Source organism: Natator depressus, chromosome 10 (genome assembly GCF_965152275.1).
Source record: "Natator depressus isolate rNatDep1 chromosome 10, rNatDep2.hap1, whole genome shotgun sequence".
Classification (NCBI taxonomy): Eukaryota; Metazoa; Chordata; order Testudines; family Cheloniidae; genus Natator; species Natator depressus.
This window is the reverse complement of record NC_134243.1, coordinates 40,862,446-40,886,802: the sequence shown is the minus strand read 5'-3', so window position 1 is coordinate 40,886,802 and position 24,357 is coordinate 40,862,446. Positions and strand designations below refer to the sequence as shown.

The following is a 24,357-nucleotide window of genomic DNA, read 5'->3' as shown; positions in this document are numbered from 1 at the left end:
GATGAAAGAACAGGTTAAGGATTATTTAGAAAAGCTGGACATACACAAGTTCAGGGGTCCAGATCTAATGCATCCAAGGGTGCTGAGGGAGTTGGCTGATGGGATTGCAGAGCCATTGGCCATTATCTTTGAAAATTCGTGGTGATTGGGGGAGGTTCTGGATGATTGGAAAAAGGCAAATGTAGTTCCCATCTTTTAAAAAAGGTCTCACTTCAGTCTCCGGCAAAATCATGGAGCAGGTCCTCAAGGAATCCATTTTGAAGCACTTGGAGGAGAGGAAGGTGATCAGGAACAGTCAACATGGATTCACCAAGGGCAAGTCATGTCTGACCAACCTGATTGCCTTCTATGACGAGATAAGTGGCTCTGTGGATATGGGAAAAGCGGTGGATGTGATATATCTTGACTTTAGCAAAGCTTTTGATACAATCTCCCACAGTATTCTTGCCAGCAAGTTAAAAAAGTATGGATTGGATGAATGGACTATAAGGTGAATAGAAAGCTGGCTAGATTGTTGGGCTCAATGGGTAGTGATCAACAGCTTGATGTCTAGTTGGCAGCTGGTAACAAGCGGAGTGCCCCAGGGGTCGGTCCTGGGGCCAGTTTTCTTCAACATCCTTATCGATGGTCTGGATGATGGGATTAATTGCACCCTCAGCAAATTCGCAGGCGACACTAAACTGTGGGGAGAGGTAGATAAGCTGGAGGGTAGGGATAGGGTCCAGAGTGACCTAGACAAATTGGAGGATTGGGCCAAAAGAAATCTGAGGTTCAACAAGGACAAGTGCAAAGTCCTGCACTTAGGAAGGAACAATGCCATGCACCGCTACAGGCTGGGGACCGACTGGCTGAGCAGCAGTTCTGCAGAAAAGGACCTAGGGGTTACAGTGGATGAGAAACTGGATATGAGTCAGCAGTGTGCCCTCGTTGCCAAGAAGGCCAATGGCATATTGGGCTGTATTAGTAGGAGCACTGCCAGCAGATTGAGGGAAGTGATTATTCCCCTCTGTTCGGCACTGGTGAGGCCACACCTGGAGTACTGCGTCCATTTTTGGTCCCCTCGCTACAGAAGGGATGTGGACAAATTGGAGAGAATTCAGCGCAGGGCAATGAAAATGATTAGGGGGCTGGGGCATATGATTTATGAGGAGAGGCTGAAGGAACTGGGGTTATTTAGTCTGCAGAAGAGAAGAGTGAGGGGGGATTTGATAGCAACCTTCAACTACCTGAATGGAGGTTCCAAAGAGGATGGAGCTGGGCTGTTCTCAGTGCTGGCAGAACAAAAAGCAATGGTGTCAAATTGCAGTGTGGGGGGAGGTCTAGGTTGGATACTGGGAAACACTATTTCACTGGGAGGGTAGTGAAGCACTGGAATGGGTTACCAAGGAAGGTGGTGGAATCTCCATCCTTAGAGGTTTTTAAGGCCCAACTTGACAAAGCAAAGGCTGGGAGGGATGATTTATTTGGGGCTGGTCCTGCTTTGAGCAGGGGGTTGGACTACATGCCCTCCTGAGGTCTCTTCCAACCCTAATCTTCTATGATTCTATAAGACGTGAATGGGGAATGACAGGGTCTGTCAAGGTTCCTTCCCCACTCTGAACTCTAGGGTACAGATGTGGGGACCTGCATGAAAACCTCCTAAGCTTACTTTTACCAGCTTAGGTTAAAACTTCCCCAAGGTACAAACTATTTTATCCTTTGCCCTTGGACTTCCACTGCCACCACCAAACGTTTATCTGGGTTTATTTATTAGGAAAGCGTTGTTTGGAAACGTCTTTCCCCCCAGAATCCTCCCAACCCTTGCACCCCATTTCCTGGGGAAGGTTTAGTAAAAATCCTCACCAATTTGCATAGATGACCACAGACCCAAACCTTTGGATCTTAAGAAGAATGAAAAAGCATTCAGTTTCTGAAAAGAAGGATTTTAATAGAAGTAAAAAGAATCACCCCTGTAAAATCAGGATGGTAAATACCTTACAGGGTAATTAGATTCAAAACATAGAGAATCCCTCTCGGCAAAACCTTAAGTTACAAAAAGAGAGACACAGACAGGAATATCCATTCTATTCAGCACAGCTTAATTTCTCAACCATTTAAAGAAATCATAATCTAACGCATAGCTAGCTAGATTACTTACTAAATTCTAAGACTCCATTCCTGTTCTGTCCCCAGCAAAAGCATCACACAGACAGACAAAGACCCTCTGTTTTTCTCCCTCCTCCCAGCTTTTGATAGTATCTTGTCTCCTCATTGGTCATTTTGGTCAGGTGCCAGGGAGGTTATCCTAGCTTCTTAACCCTTTACAGGTGAGAGGATTTTTCCTTTGGCCAGGAGGGATTTTAAAGTTGTTTACCCTTCCCTTTATATTTATGACAGGGTCCGAGGAGGGGGAGGTGATGAGGCGATGTAGGCAACAGATGAAGCCAGAGAGTGGGGCTAGCTGGGATGAGGGGAGTGAGGGGATCTAAGAGACGGAGGGGACGGGGGACTCTGAGGGAAGGGCACGCTGCTGTCTCTGGACACCTCGCCCCGCGCGCTTTAGGGCTTTGCGCTGGGTCGGTCGGCTTTGGGCAGGGAAGGCTCGAGCGGGAAAGAGAGGACGCCACCCCATTGGCTGCCTTCTACTTCTCACCTCGTGATTGGCGTCCGGGTGCCCTCCTGTGGCGCAGTCGTTGTCGCCCTTAGCGGTGGAATGGCGGTTGCGGACGAGGGTGGCCGTGTCTGGCTGGGGCGGAAGGTTTCAGGCTCTGCCTCGGAGCCGGCTGGGACGCTCCCGTGTTCCGGCGCCGAGACGTGGCCGCTCAAGCGCTACGGCCGCTTTGTCTCCCCAGGAGCCCCTCCCTGCGGGGCGGGAGCTTCGGCCTCTTGGAAGGTGAGGCCTGGTTTGTGCGCTGGGTGCCCCGGGTGGAGCTGCACTCGTCGTCACTGCCCTGATTCCCGGCAGCCTCAGTACTTGCCCCCAGACGCCCGTGTGTCCGCCCCATCTTGCGGGGCCCCGCCGCGTCTCCCGCGTACCCTCACTCCGTGCCCCAGCCTCTCTGGACCCCCTAGTCTCTTGTATACCCTCGGTCTGTGCGCTGTAGCTGCCGAGTCTTCCTCACACCCTCGCTTTGTGGTCCTTTGTCACATCACATAAACTGCATTTAAACATATCTTAAAATTAAACAGTATTTGTTACCCACTGACTTTATGGATGTTTCCAACTTGAATGAGAAGCAACAGGATGGACATGAAGTGTGGGAGAGAGAAATCTGCAGAGGACATGGTGGTGGGTAGGAAATAAGGATAAGGCGTTTTAGATTATAAGTAGGGCCCTACCTAATTCACAGGAAAAATGTGACATGGACCATGAAATCTGATCTCCCTCATGAACTAGGGGCTCCTACCCTGAGTTTCAGCTGCTGCTAGTCCTGGCTGGGGATGGGGAGGGACCAGACTTCCTCTTCCCCTTCAAGGGCTGTTCCTGGTGTGGGTCAGACCCACCTCTGGGATCTTCCCCAGCTGCAGGAAGCTCTGCGGCTTGAGGTGAGCTGTCACCTTCCAGTGCTGGCAGGAGACTGCCGGGATGACCAAACATACAGTAACCCACACCCCATATCATATGACTTTCACTTTGGCACTGGCGGTGGCGCTGGCTTTAGAGCAGGATGCCTTGCCTTCCTCTCCTGCTGCTCAGCTCTGAAGACAGTTTCTCTGCCATCAGCAAGGCAGAAGTAAGGGTGGTAATCCCACAACCTACCTATAATAACCTTGTGACCCTTTCACCCTGTCCACCTTTTGGGTTGGGAGGGACCCCCATGGTTACAACATATGAAATTTCAGATGTAAAGATCTGAAAAGATGAAATTAACTAATTTCAAAACCCACTGGCTATGAAATTGACCAAAATGGACCATGAATTTGGTAGGGCCCGACTCATAAGCTTTTTAGAGCTGGGACTTGAAGTTGTCCTGTTTGTACAAGCCAAGCATGATGGGGCCCTGGTCTATGACTGGGACTCCTAGGTGCTACTGCAATACAAATAATGAATCATAATACTAGGGTTCTTTGCCAGTCTCTCCAACTCTTGTGATTTTTTTTTATCATGAGTTTTGTGATATTGGGTTACTTTCTCAAAGCTTTTAGAGTTACATGAATATGCTAGAATCTCAGCTTTTATTAAAAAAAAAAAAACCACAAAAATTCTAGCCTTCATGGTTGTGGAGATAAGCTTGAAAGCACAAACGCCTAAAAGTGCAAAAGGGACAAGGAAAACAAAAAAACTCTACATGTCTTATTTTTAAAGCCAACCATGATCATCATAGAATCATAGAAGATTAGGGTTGGAAGAGACCTCAGGAGGTCATCTAGTCCAACCCCCTGCTCAAAGCAGGACCAACCCCAACTAAATTATCCCACCCAGCCAATGCTTTGTCAAGCCGGGCCTTAAAAACCTCTAAGGATGGAGATTCCACCACCTCTCTTGGTAACCCATTCCAGTGCTTCACCACCCTCTTCATGAAATAGTTTTTCCTAATACCCAACCTAGACCTCCCGCAAATCATGACCTTTGATTTGAATACTTGGATTTGGCATCACTGAGGTGCAGAGCTAGAGGGTACCTCTTCTGGGTTGCCTCTGTGACTAGGCTTCCCAACAGACAGCTTCAGCAGTGCTGAAGTGCTCCAATATGTGAAACTTGAAGTTTTCAAACCATCATTCTGTGAAGAAAATTTAGATAGAAATTTAATAGGACACTGCCATTGTGTTGCATAGGAATATCTTGAAAACCCAGGTTAATTTTGTACTTAGTGTTGTAAGTCCTGAATGTACCAAAATCTCTTTTAAGAGAAACCAACAAAACCAAACACTTCTGTACCACTACTCAAATCAGTTAGTCCAATCAAAAGGTAGGAGAAGGGGACTTGAATGTAGGATTCATAATGGATGTCTACCTGCATCCCTAAGTATGCAGTTGCTACTACTGATGCTGCCATAATAATTTGCAACTAAAATGAGAGCACTGGACTTGCTTGAAAGTGAAGTAAATCGGAGTTTGAAAGAGATAATTGGGAAGTATATAGGCAGGCCTAAACTTTGATCAACCTGTTCATTTCTTGGTACAAAACAGTAGCAGGAACATTGTTTGGGCTTGCATGATGTTAAACATCTCTTCCTGTTGCATCTTTCTGCTCTTTGCATGCATTCTTAGACATAACCTTTTACGTTTGGTTTATTCCATGACTTTTGTACAGTGTCTTTTTTATTCTGCTGGTTTGAAAAATTTTAAAAAGAATTTTTTAATGATGGAAGCTTGTCCTTTGCATTAAAAGCAAAAATAAATTAGTTTTTTAAGGCTCTCAAGATTCCCAAAAGATTTCGTTCTATTTAGGTGATTTTATCCTTAAAAATGTTCACATTTAAAATAAACAGTAAGGACATAGAATGATTGCTCTACTTAATATGTAAAATTAAATGTAATGGGGCTTGTCCTTGAAAAGAAATAGGGGCTTTGACAGTACAGAAATGTACCCTGGGTGCTCTTAACAAATAATTTGAAATAGCCTTTTATGATTTAAAATGAAAATTATTGGACTGGATTGTCCATTGCCCAGCACTTTGGGTAGTAGTCATTTATACCAGTAGAAAGGGTATGGAAAAGGCTAGTAAAACAGAATGGTAATGATTTATGCTGACTTTGCATTGGTGTAAATAAACGCACAAAAGAAATGATGGGTTGTTTATCTCTGTCAAGATACTTGGGCTGTCTGAACTGTTAGTTGTTCTCTTTGTACAATGATTTATCCTTGTAAAATCTCTTGTGGTCTGAAGTGTAGCAAAATGTGGTAGCTGCAGCTACAGTAGCTCTTGACTGAGAGTCTTAAGATTTAATGGAACTAAGATTTGATTATGATTTTTTTTTGTATCAGTGTTCATTTCTGTTGCACAGTATGCCGTTTGTACTGCCTTCAGCTGTGTAATGAATGAACTTAGAAGTAGCCCATGTTGAATTCCACACTACTGAGAGGTGATCAGGGATCAGTTCTGGGTCCAGTTCTGTTCAATATCTTCATCAATGATGGCATAGAGTACACTTATAAAGTTTGCAGACAATATCAAGATGGGAGGGGCTGCAGGTGCTTTGGAGGATAGGATTATAATTCAGAATGATCTGGACAAACTGGAGAAATGGTCTGAAGTAAATAGGATGAAATTCAATAAGGATAAATGCAAATACTCTACTTAGGAAGGAACTATCAGTTGCACACATACAAAATGGGAAATGACTGCCTAGGAAGGAGTATTGCGGAAAGGGATCTGGGGGTCATAGTGGACTACAAGCTAAATAGGAGTCAACAGTGTAACATTGTTGCAAATAAAGCAATCATTCTGGGATGTATTAGCAGGAGCTTTGTAAGTGAGATACAAGAAGTAATTCTTCTGCTCTACCCCATGCTGTTAGACTTCACCGGGACTATTGTGTCCAGTTTTGGGCACCACATTTCAGGAAGGATATGGACAAATTGGAGAGTCCAGAGAAGAGCAACAAAAATGATTAAAGGTCTAGAAAGCATGACCTCTGAGGGAAGATTGAAAAAACTGAGTTTGTTAGTCTGGAAAAGAGAAGACGGAGGGGGGACATAACAGTTTTCAAGTACATAAAAGGTTATTACAAGGAGAATATTTTTCTCTTAACCTCTGAGGCTAGGACAAGAAGCAATGGTCTTAAATTGCAGCAAGGGGGATTTAGATTGGACATTAGGAAAAAACTTCCTAAGTATCAGGGTAGTTACACACTGGAATAATTTGTCTAGGGAGGTTGTGGAATCTCCATCATTGGAGATTTTTAAGAGCAGGGTAGACAAATACTTGTCAGGGGAGGTCTAGATAATACTTATTCCTGCCATGAGTGCAGGGGACTGGACTAGATGACCTCTCAAGTTCCCTTCCAGCCCTATGATTCTATGTGGGGAATGAATACTTTGGAAACGATTTCATGTTCAATGGTGCTGTTAACTTCACCATAATCACAAATGATGTTTTGTGTTACATATGGTCATTAAGAATATGGAGACTGATGTGATTTCATAAACCAATATTTTGCTATTTACACTGTTTTACAAACTATATATTTAAAATAAACAAAAAAGGTATTAAACTGGGGGGGGGGAGAAATTTAAGAGACCTAAGCCTTCCTTTTACATGTCTGTAAATCTTTTTGAACAAAATATGTCAGTGGAATAGCTACTACGTTTCTTTTTATTTCAATTGATCTGAAAACCTAGTCACGAACAGTAGAATTTTGTCAAATGTCTATATTGTTCATGAAAACAACAAGGAGTGTGGTGGCACCTTAAGGACTAACAGATTTATTTGAGCATAAGCTTTCGTGGGTAAAACCCCCACTTCTTCAGATGCATGGAGAAGTGGGGTTTTTACCCACGAAAGCTTATGCTCAAATAAATCTGTTAGTCTTTAAGGTGCCACTGGACTCCTTGTTGTTTTTGTGGATACAGACTAACACGGCTACCGCCGATATATTGTTCATGATCTTCCTAAATATACACTGGGAATGTAAACTATGTGGGAATGGACTGTGTCTTTCTTTTTATTTTGTACGGCACTGAGCAGGCTTCACAGGGAGGGCCATCTCCTGTGTGCATTTAATATTCATTCTTGCATAAATGTTTAGTTTTATAGCTTGGAAAATTGGAGTTTAAGTCCTAAACATTTCATAATTTAGCAGGATGAAAGCAAAACCAACCCAGAAGCAGTATGGCATTTTTAGAATGGCAAAATTTAAATGCAAGAGAGGGCTCAGGACAATCTGAATATAAAAAAGATTTGCTGGAGTATTGTGTCCATCAAAAATCATAAAAGTTTATAAAACCTAACCTGTGAGGAAAGGTTAAAAAATCTGGGCATATTTAGTCTTGAGAATAGAAGACTGAAAGGGGACTTGATAAACAGATACATTAAGGGCTATTGAAAAGAGGATTGTAATCAATTGTTTTCTATGCTAACTGAAGGTAGGACAAGTAGTAACAAGCTTAATCTGCAGCAAGGGAGAGTTAGGTAGATATTGGGAAAAACTTTCTAACTATAAAGATAGGTAAGTACTGGAATAGGCTTCCAAGGGAGGTTGTGGCATCCCTTCCATTGGGGGGTTTTTAAGAACAGACTCCTAATGACAAACACCTATAAGGGATTATCTACATATAATTGCCTCAGCATAAAAGGTTTCAGAGTAACAGCTGTGTTAGTCTGTATTCACAAAAAGAAAAGGAGTACTTGTGGCACCTTAGAGACTAACCAGTTTATTTGAGCATAAGCTTTCGTGAGCTACAGCTCTCTTCATTGGATGCATACTGTGGAAAATACAGAAGATGTTTTTATACACACAGACCATGAAAAAAATGGGTGTTTATCACTACAAAAGGTTTTCTCTCCCCTCACCCCACTCTCCTGCTTGTAATAGCATAAAAGGGTGAACTAGATGACCTTTTGTCATCCCTTCCTTCCATACATTTCTAAGATTCTGAAATCTAGATCGGTGGTATAAATATTGATTGCCTGAAAAATAAACCATACAAATCTTTGAAGTATGATAGTTGCTGAAACTTTATTAAAAGAATCTGGGTGAATCAACTGGCCTAACTTCCTTTCATGTGAAAGAAAAGAAATGTTATATAGCTTATCAAGCTCTTTGCATGACAGGAGATTCAAGGTTGAAGGGAAGAAAGTCAATGTGAATCTTGCTTACTGCAGCTCTGCTTATTATAGAGTTTGTCAGTACTCCAAAGGACTTTAGAACTGAATAGCAGTACAGCTGAAGATTGACTTGTACTATCATTAACTTCTTGCATAAAATTGATTAAATTGAGGAGCAACCACTGTATTTAAATATCTAAATGCATCATTTCTGCTTTAGATTGAATTGTTCATGAAATCATGATTAATTGTTGAACATAAATATTAAAATTAATAAAATAGTGGTCAATCATTTTCCCCTCTTTCACAAGTGGTTTGTGGTATCAAGAATGCTGAGAACCACTGTTTCAGATGAGAAAAATTCAAACTTGGTTACCTATAGTTAGGTATCTAAATCTATATTTTAGTGTCTAAATAAGAGGTCCTTTTCAGAATCAGTGAGCTTTCTCAACTCCCATCGTTATCAATAGCAGTGGAGTGCTCACTATCACTGAAAACTAAGCAGCTTCTTTAGGTGCCTAACTTCTGGCACCCAAGAGTGAAAACTTTGGTTTTACCTGAACCCATTATACTGGCAGTGGGATATACAGGTTTCATGTATATAATTGATTGCTCTCTTGTGTGTGTGTTTTTAAAGGTTTTGGAGTCAAATGAAGAATCAGGCTATCTTATTCTCACCATTGTTGTATCTGGCCATTTCTTTATTTCCCAAAGACGGGCAGTACAGGTAGGTTTTCAGTTTCATGTACTTAAATACATTTCTCAACTCAAGTTAGTAATCAGTCTTGGGTCTTTTGTCCTTCCTCAATTTAATGAGGTCTGTTACTGAAAGAAATCTGTACCAATTTTACTTAGCACATGCAAATTCTCATGGTTGGAAGAAGTTCTCTGAACTTACCTATATAATACTTAAAGTGCACTTTTCTTTCCCTATTGAATAGTGGTGTTTTTCTTGTGTGGCTGATAAACTAAATTTAAAAAGTGTGGTGAAACTGTGCCACTGGTGTCAAAGAATGTCATTATCAGCAATATGCTGGATACTTTCACCTGTATAGTTCACCTATTTGAGTACATCAGGTAAAAATATCAGATGTCAAGAATTATAACATTCATAAACCAGTCGGAGAACACTTCAATCCTGTGTGGGACCTTAATCTGGTCCTCTCCAGGCTAATGGGGCCCCCATTTGAACTGCTGGTGACTTGCTCCCTTCTCTATCTGTTGTGGAAGGTAGCCTTGCTAGTCGCCATTACATCAGCAAGGAGGGTGACTGAGTTAAAGGCCCTTACTTCAGACCCACCTTATATGGTTTTCCACAGGGATAAGGTGCAACTCAGACCTCACTCGGCCTTTCTTCCTAAGGTTGTGTCACACTTCCACACTAGTCAGGACATTTTCCGGACTGTTTTTTATCCTAAGCCTCATGCCAGTAGCCGTGAGCAGAGGCTGCACTCCCTGGATGTTTGGTGAGCACTACCCTTCTACATCGAGCGCATTAAGCCATTCAGGAAGTCGAACCAATTGTTCATAGCGGTGGCAGACCAGATGAAAGGACTCCCAGTCTCATCTCAAAGAATGACTTCCTGGATCATGTCATGCATGCACACGTGCTATGAGCTGGCCAAAACACCAGCCCCGGCTCTTACAGCACATTCCACGAGGGCTCAGGCTTCATCAGCGGTGTTCGTGGCCCAGGTCCAAAGACAAAAAATCTGCAGGGCAGCAACTTGGTCCTCGGTAAATACGTTCACCGCTCATTACGCTATCATCCAGCATGCCAGAGATGATGCAACTTTCGGCAGAGCAGTGCTCCAATTAGTGATTCCATAACTCCGACCCTACTGCCTAGGTAAGGCTTGGGAGTCCATCTAATTGGAATCGATATGAGCAATCACTTGAAGAAAAAACAGTTACTCACTGTTAGGGGGTTATTCCTTCACCCACTTACTTCTCTGGTCCTTCTCGCATGAACAGAGAGCAACAATACCCGAAGTCCAAAGGTGCAAACAATTCGATGTTTACTGGGGTGAACTTCCAGCAAGCATGATCCCAGTTTCCTTCCTTAGTATCCTCCTTCCCAGCTCTGACACCACAGAGCCTTACACCTGTGTCCCTGTTCCCATTCCTGCCCTTAGCAAAACATGATTCCAATTTCCCCACTCCCACTCCCATTCCCTGTTCCCATTTCCCCCTTTAGCAAAACATGATTCCAATTTCCTTACCCCCATTCCTTGTTCCCATTTCCCCCACACACACCCACCCACCCACCTCCCACTCCCTCACTTCCTGATTGACTGCAGACTATATAGTAAAACTTGAGTTCTGCTTAGCTATACCTTAACCAATCATTTTCCTGAAATTTAACTAACCAATCCTAACATATTGGAACATGATTATGTAACCAATTATATCCCACCACCTTAATTAATTTACACCCAGCAAAATTAATTATACAGCAGACAGAAACAATCACAGAACCAGACAGAGATTATACAGACAAACAATAGCAAAGTGGGAACTATAATGACAAAACAATACAGAAGTGAGGATTTCACATCCCAGCTATTGATAAGTGAGTTCTTGCCAGACAGGATGCTATCAAACTAAGTTTCCTTTTACATTTTCTAGGCACTTCCCTTTCTCTGGAGGTGATAGGCACTATCAGGACAGGATTGTATTCCTAAGAGCCCAGTAGCACCTTATTTCAATGTGACTAGTTTGGAATGTGAGGATGTGACTGGTTGCTTCCCAGCTTATGGCTGCCACTGCTGCTTAGCCAAAGGCCTTAGTCTAAGAACAAGGCCTCAGACTGTCACAGTAAGAGAAGGCCCTTACACTGGCAGACAGTGATTTTGATTCTTTCTTTTATACCTCTAGAACTAGCCAAGTGATAAGAATACACCTAAATTCTTGGAGTATAGGCCTTTACAGACAGATCTGAATATCCATATCCTAACATTCACCTTCTTGTAACTGTTGTTCTTTGAGATTTGTTGCTCATATCCATTCCCAACCCACCCTCCTTCCCCTCTGTCTGAGTAACCAGCAAGAAGAAACTGAGGAGGTGTCAAGTCGGCAGGGTCATATATTGAGTGCCACTCCAGGGGGCTCCACAGCCGACCCAATAGATGCTGCCAGGGGAACAACTTTCTAATGACTTTGTACGTGGCATGCACGCGGCTAATTGGAATGGATATGAGCAACATATCTCGAAGAACAACAGTTACGAGAAGGTGAGTAACCGTTTTTTGTCCAGCTCAGAACACAATTTTGTAATGTATGTGAACATTATAACGCCTCCATTTAGAAATGTTGTTGGTCCTTATGAATAAAATGAATATTTATAGGGAATAAAACTAATATTTACAGTTTGGAGAAAAATATGAGTGTTAAGTATTGACCTTGGATACATTAAAACAAATTTTGTGATAGAAACTGCATTTACAACTTCTATATAGTTGAAGAGCATACATTTCTTGGGCTGCTTTTTCTTACTTGGTCTGTGCTTGTAGATTTTTGTTCTAGACAGATAAATGTTAGCAGTAAAGAGTTTTGAAGGCTTAACGTTTGTCTTTTTTTTTTCTTCAAACTGGACTGGTACAGCTATTGTTTTGAGAGAGAAGTGTCTTAGATGAAATATACTTATCCTAAAACCAAATAGTACTTTTTTATATTGATCTGTGAAAATAGATGTGATTTACAGAAATTTCTAGAAAATGTTTAAATGACTTTTTTAACCACAGCTCTTTAAGGGCCTGATCCTATGAGGTACTGAGCACCTCTGGAGGAGTGTTGTGTGGGAGAGGACACTCAGCTCCTGGGAGAATTGGATCCTCGAAGAGGATCTTTCCCATCACCAGTAATTTTGTACTGCCTTTAATCACAGGAATTCAGAGTGCTTTACAAGCACTAATTTTCATAATGTCTATTGTACAAAACAGTACAATTAGGTGAAATGTCTTATCTATGGTCCAACATCATTATTTCAGTTTCAGGGTTCCCTCCCCACTCTGAACTCTATGGTACAGATGGGGGGACCTGCATGAAAGACCCCCTAAGCTTATTCTTACCAGCTTAGGTTAAAAACTTCCCCAAGGTACAAACTTTGCCTTGTCCTTGAACAGTATGCTGCCACCACCAAGCGTTTTAAACAAAGAACAGGGAAAGAGACCACTTGGAGACATCTTTCCCCAAAATATCCCCCGAAGCCCTACACCCCCTTTCCTGGGGAAGGCTTGATAATAATCTTCACCAATTTGTACAGATGAACACAGACTCAAACCGTTGGATCTTAAGAACAATGAAAAATCAATCAGGTTCTTAAAAGAAGAACTTTAATTAAAGAAAAGGTAAAAGAATCACCTCTGTAAAATCAGGATGGAAAATACTTTACAGGGTATTCAGATTCAAAACACAGAGGATCCCCCTCTGGGCAAAACCTTAAAGTTACAGAAAACAGGAATAAACCTCCCTCTTAACACAGGGAAAATTCACATAAAACAAAAGATAAACTAATCGCCTTCCCTGGCTTACTGATACTGGTTGCAATATTGGAGACTTGGATTAGGATGGGTTGGAGAAGATGGATTTCTGTCTGGCCTCTCTCAGTCCCAAGAGAGAACAAACACGTAAACAAAGAGCACACACAAAAGCCTTCCCTCTCCCCTCCCCCCCGCCCCCCCCAAGATTTGCCAGTATCTTGGTCCATTATTGGTCCTTTGGGTCAGGTGGCAGCCAAGTTAGCTGAGCTTCTTAAGCCTTTACAGGTAACAGAATGTTGCCTCTGGCCAGGAGGGATTTTATAGCACTGTATACAGAAAGGTGGTTACCCTTCCCTTTATATTTATGACACATGAATACTAAGATGTTTGTGCAGGTCTTGATATTCTTATTCTGTCTTCAGTCTTCTAAACCAGCCAGATCCTTGGAACTATAACCCAAACATCTAGCTTGCTATAGAAGATCTCAAAGAATGAAAAATAACAGTCAAGGAAAATTTCCTCTACTGTAGGTGTTGGTCACAAGTCAGTAGTTGAAAGTATAATTAGAGTTTCATTCTAAGCCTAACGTTCACAGCTCCTAAGTTTACACAAGAATGAGATTTTCCTTTGGAGCCGTCTGTGATTAATGTGAAGACAACATTTTTTAAAATGTCAACAGCACAGAAAAAATATATTTCAAATTACAAGAACTTAAAAATAACTGTTTGTAACAGAGGTCTCTGTCTCCAAGTGCAGCCCAACACACCACAGCTATGCCGAAAGGGTAGGAATAAATGGTCAGTTTTCAGAATGGAGAGAGGTAAATAGTGGTGTCCCCCAGGGGTCTGTACCGGGACCAGTCCTATTCAACATATTCATAAATGATCTGGAAAAAGGGGTAAACAGTGAGGTGGCAAAATGTGCAGATGATACAAAGCTCCTCAAGATAGTTAGGTCCCAGGCAGACTGCAAAGAACTACAAAAGGATCTCTCAAAACTGGGTGACAGGGAAACAAAATGGCAGATGAAATTCAATGTTGATAAACGCAAAGTAAAACAGATTGGAAAACATAATCCTAATTATACATATAAAATAATGAGGTCTAAATTAGCTGTTACCACTCAAGAAAGAGATATTGAAGTCATTGTGGATAGTTCTCTGAAAAGATCCACTCAGCGTGCAGCAGCAGTCAAACAAACTAACAGAATGTTGAGAATCATTAAGAAAGGGATAGATAATAAGACAGAAAATAAATAAATAAAATCATGGCTGGTATGCCTCTATTTAAATTCATGATATGCCCACTTTTTGAACCCTGTGTGCAGATGTGGTTGCCCCATCTCAAAAAAGATATATTGGAATTGGAAAAAGTTCAGAAAAGGGCAACAAAAATTATTATTGGTATGGAACGTCTGCCATATGAGGAGAGATTAGTAAGACTGGGACTTTTCAGCTTGGAAAAGAGATGACTAAGGGGGGATATGATTGAGGTCTATAAAATCATGAGTGGTGTGGAGAAAGTAAATAAAGACGTGTTATTTACTCCTCATAACACAAGAACTAGGGGTCACCAAATGACATTAATAGGCAGTAGGTTTAAAACAAACAAAAGGAAGTATTTCTTCACACAATGCACAGTCAGCCTGTGGAACGCCTTGCCAGAGGATGTTGTGAAGGCCAGGACTATAACAGGATTCAAAAAGCGAACTAGACAAGTTCATGGATAATCATGGCTATTAGCCAGGATGGACAGGGATGGTGTCCCTAGCCTCTGTTTGCCAGAAGCTGGGAATGGGTGACAGGGGATGGATCACTTGATGGTTACCTGTTCTGTTCATTCCCTCTGGGGCACCTGGCAATTGTCCACTGTTGGAAGACAGGATACTGGGCTAGATGGACCTTTGGTCTGACCCAGTGTGGCCTTTCTTATGTTCTTATGACAACTTAAAGTTCTCTGTCACCCCTTCTTCTCTGCACTAGGTTCTTCCGGTATTGGCTGATTTGAACTAGAGTAAATGGTGGAGTCTCTGTAACTTGAAGTCTTGTAAATCATGATCTGAGGACTTCAGTACCTCAGCCAGAGGTTATGGGTCTATTACAGGAGTGGATGGGTGAGATTCTGTGGCCTGTGATGTGCAGGAGGTCAGACTAGATGATCACAATGGTTCCTTCTGGCCTTAAAGTCTGAGTCTAATAGACTCCCTGGTACTGGGCACAGGCCCTCAGTGTTCCTTCATAAATGAAACAGTCAACCAAAATGATATCCTCCAATCCCAGGGTAATCAGTCTTTTGGTAGCTTCCCAGTGATTGCTTTAGTCTTCACAGAAAGGTAAATTCTGATCAGATAGTTAACACAATTAATATTAACAAGGAAGAAGGAACACAAGCCAAAGTAGGGAAAGAACGGATTGAAAAATATTTAGATAAATTAGATATATTCAAGTCAGCAGAGCCTGATGAAATGCACTCTAGATATTTAAGGAACTACCTGAAGCAGTCTCAGAACCATTAGTGATTATCTCTAAGAACTCATGGAGGACAGGTGAAGTCCCACAGGACTAGAGAAGGGGGCAATCAGTATCTATCTTTAAAGAGGGAACAAAGAGGACCCGGAGATTTGTAGACCAGTCAGCCTAACTTTGATATCTGGAAAGATACAGAACGAATTATTAAACAATCAGTTTGTAAACACCTAGAGGATAATAGGGTTATAAGTAATACCTGTTATGGATTTGTCAAGAATAAATCATGGCAAACCAACCTAATTTCCTTCTTTGACAGGTTACTGGCCTAATGGAAGTGGGGGAAAGCAGTAGACAAAATGTATTTTGATTTTAGTCAGGCTTTTGACACAGTCCCACATAATCTCATAAGCAAACTAGAAAAATGTGGTCTAGCTGAAATGTCTATAAGGTGAGCGCATAGCTGGTTGAAAGGCTACTCACAGTAGTTATCTATGGTTCACTGTCAAACTGGAAGATGTATTTACTGGGGCCCCACATGGGTCTCTCCTAGGTCTGATACTATTCCATACTTTCATTAATAACTTAGATACTGGAATAGAGACTATGTTTATTAAATCTGCAGATGACACCAAGCTGGGAGTGTTGCAAGTACAGTTGCCAACTTTCATGCAGTAAATAAGCACCCCGACTTTCACAATAAGCCAAAAATCAAGCTAATCCCATTTCAAAACAAGCCAATCCCTAAGAACCTCAACACTCTATGTGACTAGATCTCCTGGAGTGCAGTCTGGGACTATGGTGGGCTCGCTGTGCACCCCTGATTCTCTCCCCGCCTTGCCCCTGCTTGCCGGGAGCCGGTCAAATAAAAAGAAGCAACAAGCTGCTACAAGCCAAACAAGCAACAAGCTACAAGTCAAAAACTAGCCAACCAGCAACTCACAAGCCAATTAAGCCAAAAACAAGCCCAATTTCTGCGTTTTTTTCGTGGGTTTGGCATGTCTGGTTGCAAGCACTTTGGAGAATAGGATTAGACTTCAAAAGACCTTGGCAAATTAGAGAATTGGTCTGAAATCAACAATATGAAATTCAATAATGACAAGTGCAAAGTACTATGCTTATGGAGGAAAAATCAAATTCACAACTACAAAATGGGTAGGCAGTAGAACTGCTGAAAAGGTACTCATGCTTATAGTGGATCACAAATTGAATGAGAGTCAACAGTGTGATGCTGTTGTGAAAAAGGCAAAATAATTCTGGGGTGTGTTAACAGGGGTGTTGTACGTAAAACATGGGAGGTAATTGTTCCATTCAACTCAGCACTGGTGGAACCTAAGTGGACAAATTGGAGAGAATCCAGAGGAGAGCAACAAAAATGATAAAAGGTTTAGAAAACCTGACATATGAGGAAAGGCTAAGAAAACTAGGTATGTTTAGTCTTGAGAAAAGAAGACTGAGGAGGGACTGAATAAGTTGTCAAATAAGTGCTGTTTTAAAGAGGATGGTTAACAGTTGTTCTACATGTCCACTGACGGTTAGATAAGAAGTAATGGGCAGCAAAGGAAATGTAGTTTAGAGATTAGGAAAAACTTTCTATTGACAAGGATAGTGAAATACTTGCATAGGTTTCCAAGGGAGGTAGTAGAATCCCCATTATTAGAAGTTTTTAAGACCAAGTTAGACAAACATGTCCGAGATGTTCTAGGTGTACCTTGTCCTCCCTCAGTGCAGGGGGCTAGACTAGATGGCCTAACAAGGTTCCTTCTAGCCCTACATTTCTATGATTCTTTCTAGCCCCCCTATCCCAGGGTATCCACAGTCTTTTCATAGTGTATATCTGCTCTTGTTGGGCCTTACCTTCTTTCCAAAGGTTTCAGGCAGCTTCCCAGCCATTCTCTTTCTGGCCCATTGCTGGCGGGAAATACTGCAGGAGCTAACTCCCCTCATGCCGCTCTCCTTGTGGCCCTGCCCTAGGCTCGTCTGCCAGACTCTTTCTGGGCTGCCCTGCTCCAACTTGCTCCTCCCAGTCTGCATCTTTGCAGCATTATTTTTATCCCCTAACTCAGTTATCCCCTTGCCTGTCAGTAGGCCCAGCCTACTCCCATCTTCGGAAGCTGGACCCACTTCACACAAAGAGTCCAAATACCCTGTGACAACCTTTAAATATGTTCTTTTGTAAAGTATGATGCCTTTTCAGCCTAACTTTTCAGAACTAATCATTCTCTTGCACAGTAATGGAAACGTACTCAAATTCACAAATAATATCTAAAGAACTCATGCACTGTTTAGGCTTGAATAATATATAATTTCAAAAAAAAGTTATTGTACTAGAAATCTTTATCACTGACTGAATCTCCGTCAGCAAAATCACTATAAAAACATTAACTTGCGAGTACAAGTTTTCAAATCTCACATCTACAGGTTCTCTATACAGTGCTCTAGCCTACTGCACACTAGTGGCCACGTGGACCTTGCTGCTTTCACCTACTGCTGTTATAGAGTCACCCTTACTTTAGACATATCCTAATTTTTGAGTGCTTGATATTGTAACCTTAATATTCTTTTTTAACATAGTTTTTTGTGTATTTTAAAACTTTAAACAAGTCTAAAAAGATGCACAGAATTGAGTTAGAATATTGCTTGCAGTGAGCTTTGTGTTAAAGTCCTAAAAATAATTGATACTGTACTGCAAATATGTATATTTGCACACTTACACATACATACATACATACAGGCAATGTAAAAATGCTGTTTTAACTAAAGACCAGTTTATCACAGTCCTTTTATGGTATACTGGGAAGATGCAAGAGAAGCGCATTTCTTCCACCCCAACCTGATGAGAGGCAGTAATCAAGTGAATGCTTGTGCACCCTGAAAACCCTGAAAACAAGGAAGGCCTGTAGAGCTGCTTGCCATATTGCGCACCTCAAAACAAGTGTCTGGAGTGGTTATGAGTGTGGCCAGAGCTCCATCCATTTTGCACACCAGGGAGGACAGTGCTGTGGATCTATGCAGGCAGCACTTTTAACGTGTGGCAAGTACCTCTGCTAAAGGAGTCTTCTTTGCAGCACCATGGAGGCAATATGCCTTATGCAATCATCAGACTTCCTTTCTCCATCACTGCTTGGGCATCACAGACATTGAGACCCTGTCCTTGCTGCTTGCCATCTCCCCCCACAATGTGCAAAAAACTGCGACCCCAACCCCCCAAAAAAGAAAAACTGAGTCATAGTTTAGCCCCAAGTATGTAGTGATTTATTCAGATTGGCCTGCTAGACCTTAACAGTCTCTTCAGCTGGATAGGAATGTGGTCAAAAACCTTGTAAGTACATATTATTTACTCGATAGGCCAAAATACTTCTAAAGTATAAAGTTTTAATACTGTCTGAAACACATATCCCAGAGTTGGCTACAAAGCTTTTGACAGGATTGACTCATAATCCAAGTTCTTTTCTTTTGAGATATCAATCATATGGTCGTACATCTTGGAGTTTATGTTCTGTCCATCATATATGAGCACTGATGAGAGGATTTAAGTCCAGTCCTGTTAGCATAGCTCCAAAATCTCATTTCAAAACACAGGGATGTTATTGGCTTGTTCTGCATTAATGGTTTATGTATCAATTTTACAGAAATAATGGCAGTGTAGTTCTTTTAACGAGTGTGGATTCATGTTTTAATTTTAAAAATTAAATAGAGAGGAATTTGTAAGTTATAAAACTTTGGGAAGTAAACTTTAGAGGAAGCTTTTGTATTTTCTTTCCCATCTTTTCTCAAGTTCCTCCAAATACAGGATAAAATCCTGACTCTGGGCTAGGTGAGAGGTGGGGACTCCCACTAGTACCAGCTGTCCTGCTACTCCTGGGGGAATTCTATGCCACTGCGCAATGCAGAATTTCTGCAGAATTAATGTGCTGCACAGAATTTCTGTTTTTCCTCACAGAATTGGCACTGCAGAGTTGTTGGATGCCACGAGGGGCCAGTGGACCCAGCAGAGCTCAGTTCCCTAATTTGCAAATAGAAGACACTTGCTGGGAGGAGGGGGACCCCGTTGAAGTCTGGAAGATGGGTGGGCGCAGTTCCTGGCACATCCTGAAGGAAGGAGGTGGCACACAGGAAACTCCGTACAACCCTGGGACCCAACATCAGGCTGCTTCTCCCTCTGGATCCCTGGGCTCTGGAAGGGGAGGAGGTGTGAGTGTGTGGGCGGGAGAGGCAGCTGATCTCTGGGGAGGATTGGGTGCGAATGTCTGGGCTGGGTGGTGCCCTGTGGCTGGGCTCTGGGGGAAGGAGGTGTGGGTGTCTGGCCTGCGGCTGGGCTCGGGGGTCAGAGACACAGGAACTGGATTGTTGTAGGGGTTTCTTTAACTCTGCTCCTGGGGGAATTTTTTTGAGTCTGTATTGTTACATAGTTGCTGACAGGTATTTTGAAATAAATTACAAAAATAATTGAAACTGGTATGATTATATAGTGTTATTTTGATTAAATGTGCAGAATTTTGCAGAATTTTAAAATATTGAGTGCAGAATTTTAAATTTTTTGGTGCAGAATTCCCCCAGGAGTATCCTGCCCCTTCTTTAGAGATGAAGATAGTAATATTCCCTTTTATGGCTTTGGGGGTGCAGAAGAGTAGCCTCTGAGGAAATGATGCCTCCCTCCTAATTCCAGTGGGGAGTTGAGATTTTCACAATTGAATGACCACAGAGGATATAGTGAGAGGGAGCTCAGAGGTGAACAGCTCCAAAACAGAGTTATCTGCTTCTTAACACCAATTGATTCCCATGATCTTCCCACTCCCACAAACTGGAGAGCAAGAGAGAGAGTACCTTAATACAGGGCTTTACAACCTCTGTAGCTGGCCCTCTCACCCATCAGCTGGCTCTTTGAGGTGTTCTTTCTCTCTCCCACAACTGCTCCATGGGTGTTATTGCATTCTCAGGAGGAGTGCTAATTGGTGAAGTCGGGGATGGGAAGGCTCTCTGTGATTCCCTGACACGTTGCTGGGATTGCTCAGGATAGTGTGCTTGCCTACATTTGGAGTGAGGGACTTGCATGCCTCTTTAGGACTCGCTCCTTAGGGACACTATTGACAAATCTTGCAGCATAGATGTGTCCAGAAAATAAATGGTGGTTAGAAATTTTTGAATGATTACTCTAATTTTTCACCTCTCGAACCAGAAATATTTCTGGCATATAAGGAGCAAAGAGTTTGCTGTTTACCGGAGCAATGTTGCCAATAATCAGACTAGAATTAGAGAGCAGCAGTCTCTGTGCGCTAGCTCCCTTCAGGGTATATCACTACACTGTCACACTTGTATTTCTAAATGTTTACCCATTGCAGTGGAACTCCTCCTCCTCCTCACCTCTAGCAAATGCAAAACACTTGAAGGATCAAAACTGTTAAACGAATAAATTTACTGTGGATTAACCAGAAACAAAATAGGCTTGTAGATAAGGGTCTTAAATAACTGATATAAAAATATAAGGATGTGGATCTGAAAGGGACACTTACACCCTAATGGAAATTGATAAGAAGAAAACCTTTATAGATTTTTTTTCTAAAGTAAAGAACCTCCAATATAAAAAATTCTGGAAAATAAAGGGCTGAACCATAGCATCAAAATGTGCAGGTAGAAGAAAGGAAACCTTCACAAGTACAGATCAGAGTTGGATAGTGCACTTAGAAGAGGAGCAGAGAAACGCAGTTAAGTAGCACCAGCCTTGTCTCCTAGGAGCTCTATGGATTTGGGGCTCTGCATTTCTTCTTAGTGTGAAGGTCCATATAGCCGTTACAATGGGTGCCTCAGCCTGCTTCCAGCTTGGAGACAGAGCTACAACTGTCAGTCACTAGCAGCAGGAGAATGCTCTGCCTTCTGAAGTTTCTTCTATTTTTTTTTCTGCCTCCACAGTGGCAGGCAGGCTCTACCAGACCTCTGCTACAGACTTTTTTTGAGGAGAATTCCAAACTTTATTTCAATTCTTTAGACTAACAATTCAGCTCAATTATTTGTCAGTCTAATTTTCAGCTGTGTCCTATGGCTGCATTTGATATCTGGGGAGATTGTTCCCTATGCTCTGCTTCCCCTGCTGAGTCATTTGCAGCAGCTGGTGCCCCTGCAAACTTCAGGGAGCGAATTAGGCTCAGAAAAGCCAGATGCAAAAGGAAAGTCAACCCTCCCACCCCTTCTCTTATCGATTATCTCATTGGGGAGCTCTGTGGGAGGATGCAAATTCTCCTCTCACAGCTCAGTCCAGATGGGGTTGACTAGGTCCTCCTTCCCTGAGCAGGGAAGTAGCCAGGCAAGATTAGGGAGAGGCCAACTCTGCTAAGCCAAATGGAGCCCAGGGTGGGTGGGGTTGCCTCAGCCCTTCTCCTCCTGACAAACAAAAAAGCAGGCAGCATTGGAAAAGAATTGGCTCCAGGGGAATCAGCTCCTGTCCCCATCACCATGAGGCAGACAAAGCCAGAAGAACAGTGCGCCAGATGGAAGATCATGCCTGAGTCCCAGTAGCCCATACAAGCAGTAATGCCTTTGACTCGAGTTCAGCTGCCTCTTTTCTCTTCTCCTTTGCTTCCCTGTGGGTCAAGAATGGAAGGCAACACACACAGTACAGATACTGCCAACCCTGGAGAGGGTGGAAAGGGGCCTTCTACCACAGCTCCCTCCACCTGCTGCCACTTTCATGGAGTGCAGCAGGGCTGGTAGTCCTCAGCTGTCTGTTTCCCTGCTCACCTTTTTAGAGTGCAGCATGGGGGATAATTCTCAGTGCCTGGTTCCCCTGCTTATCTTCATGGACAGAAGTATGGAAAACCAATGCAAAAAAGATTAGGTCATTGCTGTGCTCATTCCTGTAGGTGTTCGCCCCCTCCCCTTCAAAGACAATTCTTCCTCTTTAGGGAAGGAAGGCCAGCAGTCCAAATCAGATTAAGAATCAAATAGTAAAATATATTTACAGACAAACAAACAAAAACACAAGAGGATAAACTTCATCAGTACAAAAGTGTACTGAATATTGTGAAACCATAAGTGGTCTGCAGTTGCCCTAGACAAGTTATAGCTATTTATTCCTCATGCAACCTGGAAAGTGGTGTAACAGAGGGATAGGAATTTCCTGCCACTTCTACAAGATTGGAAAAATATTCGGCTGTCATTCCCGGCTGCTACTTGAGTCACCGTGCCCTCATGTCCAGGTTATGGCACTTAGCTTCTGTTGCAGGTTGCCATGTCTCACCAAGGCCTCCCCATAGTTGAGGGCTGTGTCAGACAGAAGAGGGACAGAATTCCAGATGTGAAATAAATGGTAGTTCCAGTTATTGCATATGTCCATTATACTAGTTGTATATGCATCTTGTGCACCAGTGCCAGAGAGTTGTCCCTACTGGTGCCTGTAGGGGCGACCATGCCAGTGCCCTGGAGTCCCTTGTGCTCCAAGCTGAGCAATAAAAGGTGGAGTCACCCTGCCCCTCCTTCTTACCATCTGTGGTCAGTGTTTGAAGCATGCTGTCAGCTCGTTCCTTCTACAAATGTACCATTATGCTTAATTGCTTTTCGTTAGTGGTACTTGTTTTGGGTCCTTGTATCTCTCTCTTCGCACAGAATTTCCTTTACCCCACAGAAATGGGCTGTAGTGCTGACAGCTATCACTATGGGCTGTTGGACCTGGCAGAACCCAGCTCGCACATAGAAGACACTGCTGGGGGAGGGGGAGGGGAGAGGGAGCTAGAGGATTCCTGGCAGGTGCAGTTCCCAGCATGCCCTGAGGGAAGGAGAGGGCAGTGCTCAGGAAACTCCATGCAGGTGGGACCGAGCATCAGGCTGTTTCTCCCTCTGGATCCCTGGGCTCTGAGGTGGGAGGGGGTGGGTGGCTGGGCTCTGGGGAGGAAGGGTGTGGGTGTCTGGGCAGGGGTGTATGTGGCTGGGCTCTGGGAGGGGGGAGGAGTGCAGTTGTATTTGCTGGGGGGCGCCCTGTGACTGGGCTCTGGGGAAGATGGGGGGCAGGTAACTGGGCTGGGGGGACCCATGGCTAGGCTCGGGGGGAGGGAATGTGGTATCTGAGCTAGGGGTCCCCAGTGACTGGGTTCTGGGGAGGAGGGGTTTCAGGTGTATTGGCTGGGGGGAGCCCTGCAGCTGTGCTCTGGGGAGCAGGGGTTGTGAGTATCAGGCCCCCCGGCTGGGCTTCAAGACAAGAACTAAGAAGCAGAGAGAAGAATGCCTCAGGTACATCCTTATGGAGGCTGCTCTTTGCCTGGCATTGGAACCACCTCAGCTGGTTGGAGGAATTTGCTCTCCGTTTAGGAGTGCTATCCCAGCCTTACCTGCGGATAGAGATAGGAGGATATCCCCTTTGCTGGGCAGTCTTCAAAGAGGTACAAATGCTCAGAGCACTCTAGACCTTTAAGCCAAAGAGGATAATGACTTATACTTTGTCCAAGTTCTTGATGTGGGACGCTTCAAATGCAGAGGCTAACCACGCTGGTACTGAAGGTAGAACACATCTTTCGGCCCACCACTCCCAAGTACTGCATTCTAGTGGCTTGTCCAGGCCACAGCCATTGACTCTGGTGCCCGTGCTAGGACAGTCAAGGCCAGCTGCTTCCTTGGTGCAGCCACTGGAGCCACTGCCCCGATCACACAGATCCATTTCGGTACTGACAGCTCTGGAGGCCAATATAGCTGTGAAGGATCTGCTGAGCCTCTCAATACTGCCCTTACCAATTA

General features: G+C 43.1%; 1 protein-coding gene across 1 annotated transcript in view; it reads left to right on the top strand.

Moving 5' to 3' along the window:
• The first annotated feature begins 2,671 nt into the window (after positions 1-2,671).
• The window catches only part of REC114 (REC114 meiotic recombination protein), a 120,078-nt gene continuing 98,392 nt past the window's right edge, over positions 2,672-24,357 (top strand). Inside the window, exons 1-2 of the mRNA XM_074964886.1 lie at positions 2,672-2,872; positions 9,329-9,418. Of these exons, the coding sequence (XP_074820987.1) occupies positions 2,693-2,872; positions 9,329-9,418 (270 nt within the window). The 5' untranslated portion in view covers positions 2,672-2,692. The remainder of the gene's footprint in view (positions 2,873-9,328; positions 9,419-24,357) is intronic.